The sequence below is a fragment of the Marmota marmota genome, unplaced genomic scaffold (genome assembly GCF_001458135.2).
Source record: "Marmota marmota marmota unplaced genomic scaffold, marMar, whole genome shotgun sequence".
NCBI classification, from domain to species: domain Eukaryota; kingdom Metazoa; phylum Chordata; class Mammalia; order Rodentia; family Sciuridae; genus Marmota; species Marmota marmota.
Genome location: NW_025999962.1, coordinates 1,680,550 through 1,691,913, shown reverse-complemented (window position 1 = coordinate 1,691,913; position 11,364 = coordinate 1,680,550). Strand labels below are relative to the sequence as shown.

Sequence of the window (11,364 nt, the reverse complement as noted above, 5' to 3'; positions counted from 1 at the left end):
AGCGGACGCCCCGGCCTGGGAGGTCTGATCTGCCCCCCGCCCGGCCGTGGGCGCCCACTCCTGCCCCCCGGGCAGGGGAGTGCGAGGCGGGGAAGTGCGAGGCGGGGGAGCGGGGTGCTTCCTCCCCGCTCAGGCCTGGGTTCTCCAACCAGAAGCCGAGGGTCTGGGGTGCTGCTCTGTGTGCTGGCGCCCAGCTACGCCTGGGAGAGCTGGTGAGCAGGGAGTGCAGCTGGCCCCCGGCACCGCCCTTGGCCAGGCCCCTGCCCCAGCAGGTCCTCGCTTGGCCACGTGGCCAGGCTCCCAGGTCCACAAGGGCATCAGGCCCAGTAGCTCAGCGCTGCCCACCACTCACCCAGGGTCTCACCGGTGCCCCTTCCCACCGGCGGCTCAGGGCCTTCCCTCCCTCCTGCAGTCAGCCTGCACTGGTATGGATATGGTTCACCAGCTGGAGACCTGGTCCCCCGTGGGGCGGTCGGGAGGGATGGGGGGGACTCTGAGAGGAGGGGCCTATGGAAGGTGATAGGTCACTGGGGGGTGGGACCCTGGCTAGTTCCTGAGAGAGTGGATTTTAGAACGCTCGGGCCTGAACTCTGAGTCTCTCTGGCTTCCTGTCTCACCCAGGATGCCTTTCAGAGGTGCTCCTGCCAGCAGGATGCTGTCCACCATGAAGCCCTCTCCAGAGACCAAACTGGTAGGGCTACCTGATCTTGGATTTTCAGTCTCCCAAAGTGTGAGCTCTTTTCTTTATACAGTACCTAGCCTCAGGCATTTTGTTATAGCAACAGAAAGTGGACTAAGACACAACCTGTTCCCCAGTCAGTCCGTCCATCCATCCATGCATCCTTCCACCCTCCACTATCTCTCAATCCCCCCCACCACATGGGAAGAACCCAGGCCTGGGAGCAGCTGACTAGGATCAGGATTCTGGGTGTACCCCTGACTAACCGTTGTTGTTCTGTCTGTCTGTCCGACTTCTCACCTACCCCTGCCCTGTGCTTGTGTACCTTCCTGACCAGGGTGGCCTGGGCTGCGAGCCAGGTCAGCCAGCACCTCCAGGGAGTGTGGAGAGGCAGGACAACTGTGCTGGGCTCTGTGGCGGCAGTGACCACAGGGAAGTGGGTGCCCTGCTGCCCAGCCCCAAGGCAGCTCTGGTCCTCCTCCCCTGGGCTGCCCAGGCTTGCTTTGCCCCGGTGACCCTTCCTGCATCCACCCACAAGCCCTTCTCCCCCAGCCAGGCTAGCGGGCTTCGCAGCTGCTGACCGTGTTTCCTGGCTCGTTCCCGGAGGACTCTGCTGACAGAGCTTGGGGTCAGTGGGGAGGCAGGTGCCACTCAGGAGAGGGAGTGACCAGGCCCCAGGAGGCCGGGCGCCCTGGGGAGGCTGGGCGGGTGGAGCCAGTGGGAGGCAGGGCCTGGGGTCAGGAGGTGAGGGAAGCAGGCTGGGTCCACAGGGTGGCCCGGGCCTCACCGTCCAGGATGAGGAAGAGCCGGCTGCCGGATGTCGATGGTGACGCAGAAGGACGGGTGAACACAGCTGCCGAGGCCCTCGCCAGGCGCTGCGGGGCCATGCACTCTCATTACTGATCACGGGGAGTCCGGCTCCAGCTCCCTGAGGAAGGCCAGCGGCCATCTTCCCGAGGGCCCGTCCCAGCTGTCAGAGTGAGTCCTTCCTTACAGACGAACTTGCCAAGTGACGCCGAGCAGAACAGCAAGTGGGGGAAGCCGTGCGGAGCGTGTGATGGCGGCGCCACCCAGATCCAGGGGAAAGACTAAGGTTCCGAGGGACTCGGTGCCGTGTCCAGGGCTGCAGATTCTGTTGGTGCTGGTGGACCCAGTGCCCACTCAGGGCTGAACCCCGACTGGAGTGTGGAGGGGACGCGCCAGCCGCGCTGCTCCTGGGGTCACTGGCTCCGTTCTGTCCCCGTCTTTACTCACCTGGCACCAGTGCTGGGTGGGACCTGGCGGGCGTGGGGGCTCCGTCTCCTCTGCCCCTGGGCTGCACTGTCGAGCGCGGTCCATGCTGGGAACCACTTCCCGGGGTGCCACAGGATCACAGAGTGAGTGTGGCTGCGAGGGCCTTGCCCAGGGCCTGGCCAGCAGAGGTTCCCTTTCAGGGTGACCTCTGTGTTCCTGTCTCTCCCCCCTGAGTCATACTGAGCAAAGAATTTTGATGCAATGGTTTATTTTTTCTCAAAGAAAAGATGCCGTGACTGCTTTTCTCTGCTTCCTTCCCTGGACTCTGTGGCAGCCCTGTCCAGGGAGCGGCCAGGCAGGCAAGGGGCAGAGCACAGGGGGCCCCCTGGCTGGACAAAATCCAGGTGCCGACAGCTGGCCAGGGCTGGCTGGGGCACATGTCCCCACGAGGCCCTGGGGACAGCAGTTTTGCTGCCGTCTTCCTGGCAGGGATGGCTGCATGGTGTGAGGTCGGCCCTCAAGGAACAGAAGACCGTGAACACGCTGGGCAGACGGCCCCTGGGCCAGGCTCAGGAACCCAGGTGTCCTCAGCAGGTGTCCTCAGCAGGAGAGATGCTAGGACTGGAGAGAGGTGGCCAGGGCTCCCTCTCCGACCTGTTGCTTTAGACAGGAAACCTGGGCTGTCCCTGCTCCCAGGCTGTTGCTCAGGGAGAGCAGTCTCCAGGATGAGTGCTTGGCCTCAGGGCTGACGGACGGGGGAAGCCGGAGGCCAAGGGGACACAGCGGCCCCAGGGGGGTTGGGTGCAAGGACAGCCCCATGGCCTCCAGCATCAGGGAGGGTGTGGTCAGTGCTATTCCTGAGAGCATGCCTGGTGGCCTGGGCTGTGGGGACGTGAGGACGGAGGAGAGGCCACAGGACTGACCCTTCACCCAGTGGCTGGGGACTGAGTGCCCTCTGGCCTCCGGCCCCTGACTTGGGAGCGGCCTTCTGATCCACCACCTTGGGGCATGTGCCCGGGCCGCCTCTGCCCCAGCGTGGGCCTTGGTGCCTGGGTAGCGGGTGCGGGGGTGGGCCTGGGCCAGGCTCTGCGGAAGTGCCGTTGCCTGTGGAGTGGAGACGTCCGGCCTGAGTGCCCTCACCGCCCGGAGCCTGGATTCAGCTCTGGAGAACTCATCTGAAATAGATATTCCTCTCCCCTGCCGGAGGGATTTATCGACAAAACTAGCCATCTATTAACATTATCGTGGGACTCCGCGCTGGGGAGAATCGACACGATAAATCTTGGTTGTATAAAAACCCAGGAGCTAGAAGGCTTCAGAGGAGGCAAATAGAAAAGCCCGATGAGTTCAGACCTGTTTATTTTACTTAGAGGGAAAGAACATTCTGTACCCAGCCAGGCAGGAAATGGCTTTTGGGGACGGCCACTTAGCCCAGCTGTTGGCCCTGAAACTGTGGGAGTGATCGCTGCCCGCAATTAGAGCAGGCGGCTCCAAGGACCGCGTTTGGTAGCCAGGCAGGGAAGTTTCTGGAAGACTCAGGCCTGAAACCTGAGGCAGGTGCCGAGGAGCCCGCTGTGGATCAGGCTCCCGCGTCTGGCCAGAGGCCCTGGTCCCACGGCCGGGTCAGTCCTGTGTCACCAGTGGCCTGGCTCTCGTAGGTACTTGGTCTGGGTGACCGTGGGTGACCCCATCCCGACCCTCCTGCCTGTCTGGGAACAGCCAACGGCTCTCTTGCCCAGCGTGTCTCTGGGCCTGAGGAGGCTCTGCGTTGTGACCTGAGCACGGGCATTGGGCCTCAGGCCGTGTGATGGTGCCCTCCGCCCCCAGATGGCGTGGAGGCCCCGGCTGCGGTGTGGGACAGAGCAGGGCTGGTAGCTTGGGTTCCAGGTCTGGTCAGGCTGCTTGCTAGCTGGTCACACCGGGCAGCCTGTCGACCTCCGTCCTCTGTTTGCTTATCCTCAGGATGGACTTCACATGAGCTGTTCCTGTGGTCAGCAGAGCTCCTACCGTGGACACTATATTAATTTTCTCAGGATGCTGTCAAACCCCAGTCTGTGGCTGAAAACTGTAGATGGCCTTCCCCTTGCTCTGGAGGTGACTTCAAAGTGCGATGGGGCTGTGTGCCCCTCTCTGAGGGCTGGGGGAGCCCCTGGCCTGGGCCTTCCTCTCGGTTTCCAGCTGGTGGCCCTCTCGAGGCTCTGTGGCTTGTGGCTGCATCACCACGGCCTCCTCTGTCACCACGTTCTGACTCTGGCTGAGCCTCAGTCTCTCCTGTAAGGGCACCAGGCACCCTGGACGTTGAGCCCACCTACTCCATGGTGGCCTGATCTCAACTAATGACGTCACGGCCATGACCCTCTTTCCAAATAAGGTCACATGCAGGGGTCTGGGTGCAGGGTGGGACGCAGTGTCATGCCCTGGGTGAGAGAGCGGCTAGTTCCTGCGGTGGTCCTGGGGAGGTGGGTGAATGCTCTGGCTGGGGGTCCCTCCTGGAGCCTCGGGGCCCACGCTGCCCCTCCCCCGTCTCCTTCCTGCAGCCCCAACCTTCAGCAAAGCTCTTCCTTTTGGCTCAGTCCCCAGTGGCTCTGGGGAGTGAGGACCCTGCCTGCCCGTGTACTTGAAGATGGGGACTGGGCCAGGCTTTGCTGTGGCCTGGAAGTCCCCAGGCTGCGGTGCCCGTGGCTCTACGCCTGCGCTTCAGCCATACTTCAGGGTCTTTTCTGTGTCTCTCTCTATTGTGTCCACAGAGGCGCATGAGTCAGAGGGACCTGGGGGCACCCTGCGAGGTGGCAGTGCAGTCCCTGTAGGTAGTGGCTGCAGGGGCCCTGTCCCACTCATGAGCACACGGGCTCCTCTGGGCCTTGAGAGTCAACGGGGTCTTCAGTGCCTGTGCCTGATGGTGGGCGAGTGGAGGTGGGCACAGGTGGCCTGGCGGGGACACTGCCTGGGCACCAGCTCTCATGGTGGACTCTCCAGTTAGAGGGAGCAGCTGGGTGTCCAGGGTCTGGGTGGGGTCCTGACCCATGGTGAGCTGCGGTGGAGCAGGACTCCTCTCCCGGTGCCCCACCCACATGGCTCCAGGGTCCAGGAGCCAATTCAGCACCTCCTTCAGGAGCAGCCTGAGGGTGGGCTATCCCCTGTGGCAGTCCTGGACTCTGCCCCTCGGGAGAGTCAAGAAATGATCCTTCTAGAGCCCCTGAGAAACGCCAGAGGATCGAGGACAAAACGGGTGGCTTTGTCCGTCTCTTAGTGCCCGGTCCTTTCTTTTGTCCCTCCTCCCTTTGAAATGAAGAGGTGACGATAGATGTGGGACAGGAGATGGCACCATGGTGCCTGGTGGAGGCTGAGGCTCGGATCCCACTGTGGGGACGAGGCTACACCTGCAGACTGTCGGGCGCTCCAAGGTCGCTCCCGGCCCTGGCGCTCAGCAAGTCTATCTTCCTCCCTTTGAGAAATGGACGTGGCCTTTCCCGGGTGAGAGGTGACTCAGAGAAAGTCAGCAGTAATTAATATTGATGCGGCTTCAAATGTTAAAAGTTAGAATTAAGTAAAAAAAAGAGGATGGGGTCACATGTAACCAATTAAACGGCGACGTGTCCGCGGCCTCTCGCCCACTCTGGGGCAAGACGGTCCTCTTCAGCTCTGCCAATTAATCCCACCTCACCTTCCTCCGCCGCAGAGCCGAGCTTTCTGCAAATTGACGGGAAAGGAGGAATCGTTGGGTCGTGGACACATGGGCCATCTCCCGTTGTGCAAACACCGGGGAGGAGGGGGCACCGATCAATTTGCAGGGCTGAGCGGCGGCGGCCCTGGGAGGAGAGGCGGGCGCTGTGCCCGGGCTGGTGTGAGAATTAATGAAGGCAGCTTGGAAGACGGAGGAGCACGGGCATTTGAAATGAAGCCCAGCGGGTTGCGAGAGTTCAGGATGAATTTCAAAATGCAGAGATTGCGGGCCACGGGCTAATTATCTCACAGGGACCGGCTGGGAGGCTGCATCCAGGCAGCTCAGAGTGTCCAGGTGGAAGGTGGAAAACCCGGCGCGGGGCACTGGTTTGGCAGAGCGGGGCTGCCTGGGCCCTGGCCCCCCTGTGGGGGCTGCACAGCCTCTGAGGGCCCGTCCTGCCTGTCCTTCATCACCTGCAGCATGTACACGAGCACCGTCCCTCCCAAGATGGCCTTTATCCTGTGACAGTGCAGCGAGGAAGGTTCCAAACTCACGTCCATGTTAGAGGTGGGGACACTGAGGCTCGGGGCTCCAACTTGAGACCCTGAGCAGCACTGACATCCTCTGGGGACATGGCAGGGCATTGGCAATGGCCAGTGGTCGTCAGGGAAGGACGTGGGGAGGGGCGCTTGGGGCTGGCTGCTAGAGGTGGGCGGGTGCTTGTTGGGAGCTTGGCGGGAGCTGGCAGGGTTGGCGGGGAGCAGGCTGTGTGTGCCTGGGGTGCCAAAAGCAGTCGTGAGTCCGGGAGGGTTTCCATGGTATGGAAGGTAGAGTGGGGCCAGATCAGAAGGACCCCTGTCCTGTGGAGAGGCAGCCTCGCTCTGGGCCCGAGAGCCCTGGGGTCACTTGGGGCATGGCTGGGGTCCTTCTAGGGTGGGCTTTGGGCCGCTATTCCTGGCACTTCTTGGAGTGGAGGTGAGCACAGGTGGCCTGGCGGGGACACTGCCTGGGCACCAGCTTCACTGAGCACCAGCTCTCATGACGGACCCTCCAGTTAGAGGGAGCTGCTGGGTGTCCAGGCCTGGGTGGGGTCCTGAGCCCACTCCATGGTGAGAGGCCGAGTGAGTGGCTTCTGCACCCGCTGGCCTGTGTGGACACCAGCCTCCCCTTCCTACCTCAGAGAGGCCACCATTACCAGCCCTCGGTCTGGGCCAGGCCTGGCTGACCCTGGCTGGGCTGTTTGGGCCTCCTGGTGGTGGGAGCAGGAATCCAGCTTGCTTCTGCTGCCTCTGGCCTCGGGTCCTCCAAAAGGCCAGTCTTCACATGGACAAAGCACTGGGCCGGGTGTGACAGGGGGAGCCAGTCACAGGGCCACCCCTCTGAGAGTTTCCACTTCATCCCCGGGGAGCTGCCAGGCCCAGGTGAGGCGCAGGGCTCTGCGGCCCTCGCTGCTCCCGTGGGGGTGGTGCCGGGGGTAGGATCTCCCGGGAGTGGGTCAGGGGCTCCACCCGGAGCCGGGCTCAGGCCCTCGTTGATCTCTGAGCAAGAGTCTGTTTCACGAAGCCCACTTCTTTTTGGACACCCTGGGCTCATTTCACTTATTTTCATCTGGAGCAGCAGAAGACGGCCGCCTCCCTGGCCGAGTCGGTGAGCAGGCCAATTGCAAGCTCATAATTAAGGGGATTTGACGAGAATCAGAGGAGACTGGCCTCCTCTGGAGGTTTGGGGAGTTAATTACCGTCTGGTGCCGTGATAGGTGTGCTGGAGACACCGAACTGGGGGTGGGGTCTGCCCGGAGACCCAGTGAGGCTGCGCGTGGAGCCCTGCTCTGCGTCGCTCCACCGCTGGGCATCTAGGGGTGAGAGGAGAGACCGCGGGCTTCTCAGTTGTCAGCAAGGCCACTGCCCGTGTTCTCCTGGAGACCAGGGCTCAGGGGGAGGCCCCTGCCCCGTCCTTGCAGCCCAAGGTGGCAGGGGGACAAGGCTCACGGGGAGCAGCCGGGCTCTTTCTGCCTTTGGCTCTCTCTGGCCCCAAGACCACATGGAACAAGCCGTTGGTCCCTGTGCCCCCAAATCCTCCTTCCAAACTCTCCCTGCTGTGGACTGGGAGCCCCCCCGAAGGCCTGGCTCTCCAGGGGGCTCACTTCCTCCTGCCCTCCTCTTTCCTCTTGTCTCTGGAACACTCTGGAACATGCTGGAAATCTCTTCCCAGTCCCTGCCCCTCCTCCCACCCCGGGAATGGGGGCCCTGGCACCTGCATTCTGAAGGTCCAGCTTGCCCTGGCCCCTCTGCTCATTACTCCACAGCAAGCAGGGTGGGCTCTGTGCCCTCAGCCTGGGCCCAGGAGGCGCCCTCGGGGAGCACCCTGCCCCCGGCCCTCACGAAGACCCGGCCTGGACACCTGCTGCTGCTGCAGAACTGTCCTACTGAGCCAGCCTGGTCAGCCGGGCTGCGGGGCCTGAGGACCCAGGGTGTGGGGACCGGGGTCTCTGGCTGGAGGTGTCTGGGTTCTGCAGCCATTTGTCAGGCAGCAAGGCTGACCGATGACCCGGCCACACCTGGTTGCTCCGTGGCTGCCCATCAAGCGTCTCTTCCCCAGGGTCGGGCCCCGTGTCCCCTGGGCGCTGCAGCCCTTGCTGCACTGTGTTGTCACTGCGTCTGTCCCAGCTCCCTGGGGGCATGCTGGCTGTGCGATGGGCCCGCCCTCTCTGAGCCTGGGCTTGGTGATGGCTGCCTCCCTCGCTCTGCTGAGGCCTCAGGAGTCGGTGGCTGTGCGCCAGAGCTGGGCGTGTGGCCTGGGCTCCCCAGCTCCCTTCCCAGGCCAGACGTCTGCTTTGCTGTGATGCAGGCACGTTGCTGGCCCTGCCTGACCCTCAGCTGCTCCTGCAAAAGCCGTGGCCTCCCTCCCGATGGATGTCGAGGTGCTGCGGGCAGCAGGGTGGGGCTGAGGGCCTGGCACGGCAGGTCATGGCCCAGACTGGCCCCACCCTGGGGGCTCAGCAATCACACTAACTCGAGGCTACCCAGCCCCAGCCCTCACTGTGAGGCCGACTCTCTGGGCCTCAGCTTCCCCGCCTGCAGGGGGGCCCTAAGCACTAGTGGCGAAGGTGAGACCCCTGGGCTCCACGAGACACCACCAGAGACACACAGGGGACGCCCTCTGTGGGGTGCTCCAGGTCTCCTCAGGGCTCAGGAGGCTCAGGGCCCCTGGAATGGGCCTTGGGACACAGCGGTCGCTCCTGTGTCCTGTCTTCCCTGGGGACAGTGCTGGGGCTGGAGGCATTTGAAATGGCCCCAGGGAATTTCTGGGTAGACCTCCCCACCCCCATGGCTGTTAGGAAACTCCAGCAAGTGGCTGGGACAAGTGGCCCTAGACCCCTGATGGCCGTGGCAGAATCTCTCCTACCACTGACCCGGATTGAGACAGCCGAGTCTCTCGGAGTTGAACTTGGAGGCCCTCAGTCTCCCAGGGTACGACTCATCCTTTCCTTTCATTAACAAATATAATGTTGAAATTTTTTGTGATGATGAAAATGGATTTTGAATTTAATTGAACTTTTTATATCAAATATTTCAAAATAACGATGACGTTTTCCTTGCCGTCCACAGATGGTGCTTCCAGAACGTTCATAACTCTTCCTAGGATTCGAATGAGAACCCCCACTGAACACCATCATGAGCTGTATTGTATTTTTTTCCAAAGATGACATTTTTGCTTTGAGTCCATAAACTTTATCATTAAACATCTTCATTTTTTCTTGTGTTTCTTGCAATTTTCGAATAAGTTCATCTTGGTGCTCAAAGATGTCCGGGAAGTCAGCTCTTTCTGAAGCCAGTGACTGTCTCAGGACATTTGCAAAGTGGGAGGTCTGTGGACGCAGTGCCGAAGCCCAGCACTCCTGGGGTGGCGGGTGCTCGGCTGTGAGGAGCTGTGCTGGGCGTCTGACCCTGTTTCTCTGAGCAAGCTGAAGACAGCTGGGTGCAGAGCAGCTGGTGTTTACCGAGTTCCCTGATTTCACCATTTCAGATCTGTAGGCGTATTTTGCATATGAGAACTTGAACTTGGAGTTTTCAGAATAAATCCTTCCTTCTTTCCCTCCCTGCAGCCGCACTGTCTGCACATCTCCATCTGAGCCTGGCCACTAGCGTTTCACTCTTGGGAGGGGGTCCAGGTTCCCTTTGGTGACAGGGACGCTGTTCCTTCATACGCCTCTCCTCAGGGACGCGATGCTGCCAGCACAGGTGGTCTCCTCTAGACCCTGGTGGGCGCTGTTGGCGCTCATGGTCTCCCAGGCTTGGGGAGCCTCGACTGCCCTGGTAGCTCTGGGCAGGGCTTCCCAGACGGCTGGGGTGGGCCTGGGAGACCTGCTCTTGGGCCTGCCCCAGGGTGTGGAGAAGCCTCAGTGCTCCAAAAGCCCTGGTAGGGTGGAGCCCGTGGCTGCTTCCTCCTTCCCCTTAGAAAGGGGAAGGGACCAGGCAGGAAACCCCTCCCCTCCCGGTGCTTATCAGCTTCTGCCCTGAACCCATATTCTGACAAACTGCCCAGAAACTAAGATCCAGCTAAGTCCACCCCAGCTTGCCGAAGTCACCTGAGCTGGCCTAAGTCCACTGTGTGCCCTGGCTTCCATTCCTCCAGGGCAACTCCCCTGCCTCCCTCCCGCCTCCTGGCTCTCTGTCTTCTTGCTCGGCTGGAGCATGAGAGGGAGCTGCAGGTGGGCTACACAAGTCCCCTCCCAGGAAAGAAGCCTCCCTTGACCTTGAAGGGTCTCCAGCTGGGGCCTGCCTTCTACTCCCGGCCGGCCACCAGGACCACCCCTGGCCTGCCTCCCCTTCTGCCACCAAAGAAAACACAAGGGAAACTTGATTTGGGGACCCCTGCAGATGCCAGGCCGGTGGGTGCTGAAGTCTGTGGCACAGCCTGTGGATGTGGGGTGGGGCGGTCCTACTGTCTATGTGGGCTTCTCCAGAGCAAGTCCAACACCCTGGGAATGCCGTCGGGAATCGCAGTGTGGACCGAAGGTGTAAGGTACCGTTTAGGGAACAATGACGAGAAAAATACTGTCTGTGTGATGTTCAAGAAGAGCAGCATTTTCCCCCCAAGCATCTGGAGGGGAGTTTGGCTCCGTCCACAGATGCAGGCCTGCAGAGACGGAGGGCCGTGTTCTATGTACCCCACCTTTTTATTGCAGTCGCTTCCTGATTATGGAGCTGATTTTGTTTTATAGCATGTCATAGCATTGCCACATGGGTCGGTATCCTTAAATACTACGGCTCCGTTTTGCACGACCTAAATATTTATGTAGATGAAACGAAGCGGTCCGTATATTTGCGTTTGGCTTGTTTGACTCAACGCGCTGTTTTGAAGATGGATCCATTATGCTGTGTGCATCTGGAATGCGCTGCTTTTCATTGCTGTGTATCAAGATTTATTTATCTGTTTTGCTGTTGAAGAACATTTGGGTTTTGCCATGTTCATGCAGATTTTCCCTCTAAATGGAAACCTGGGAGCACACTTGTTGGCGATGGAGTACGAAGTACGCCCTTGACTTTCTGGGACATCCCGAACTCTTCCCGATGGGTCCCTGTAGAGGTGCTGTGTGAGCGTCCCCCGGTCTTGGCAGTCAGCTCTTTTGAGGGGTTTGTTGTGACTCCCCTCTGAAGGTCTAACTTGTGCTTTCCTGGTGACCTGAAGGTCCGGGCTGGGGGCTGATGTGCTTCAGGATGTCCTTGCTCAAGTGTCCGACGCACTTTCCTCCTGAACTTGCAGGAGTGCCTTCTTTATATTATAT

The 11,364-nt window shown here is 60.8% G+C and overlaps 1 protein-coding gene across 2 annotated transcripts; it reads left to right on the top strand.

Annotated features, from left to right (window-relative positions):
* The first annotated feature begins 1,519 nt into the window (after positions 1-1,519).
* Positions 1,520-9,680, top strand: LOC125616778. 2 transcript variants are annotated; one of them, XM_048802984.1, is made up of 3 exons: positions 1,520-1,657; positions 3,875-9,046; positions 9,185-9,680. In XM_048802984.1, the coding sequence occupies exon 2, from the start codon at positions 7,617-7,619 to the stop codon at positions 8,886-8,888; it is 1,272 nt and encodes a 423-aa protein (XP_048658941.1). In that variant the 5' UTR covers positions 1,520-1,657; positions 3,875-7,616; the 3' UTR covers positions 8,889-9,046; positions 9,185-9,680. The 2 variants fall into 2 exon arrangements, with proteins under 2 accessions (XP_048658941.1, XP_048658942.1); XM_048802985.1 differs by lacking the exon at positions 1,520-1,657 and adding an exon at positions 2,080-3,566.
* Positions 9,681-11,364: the final 1,684 nt, after the last annotated feature.

Excerpts from the sequence above, each read along its gene's own strand:
- LOC125616778 (XM_048802984.1), top strand. The coding sequence starts at position 7,617 with ATGGAACAAGCCGTTGGTCCCTGTGCCCCCAAATCCTCCTTCCAAACT.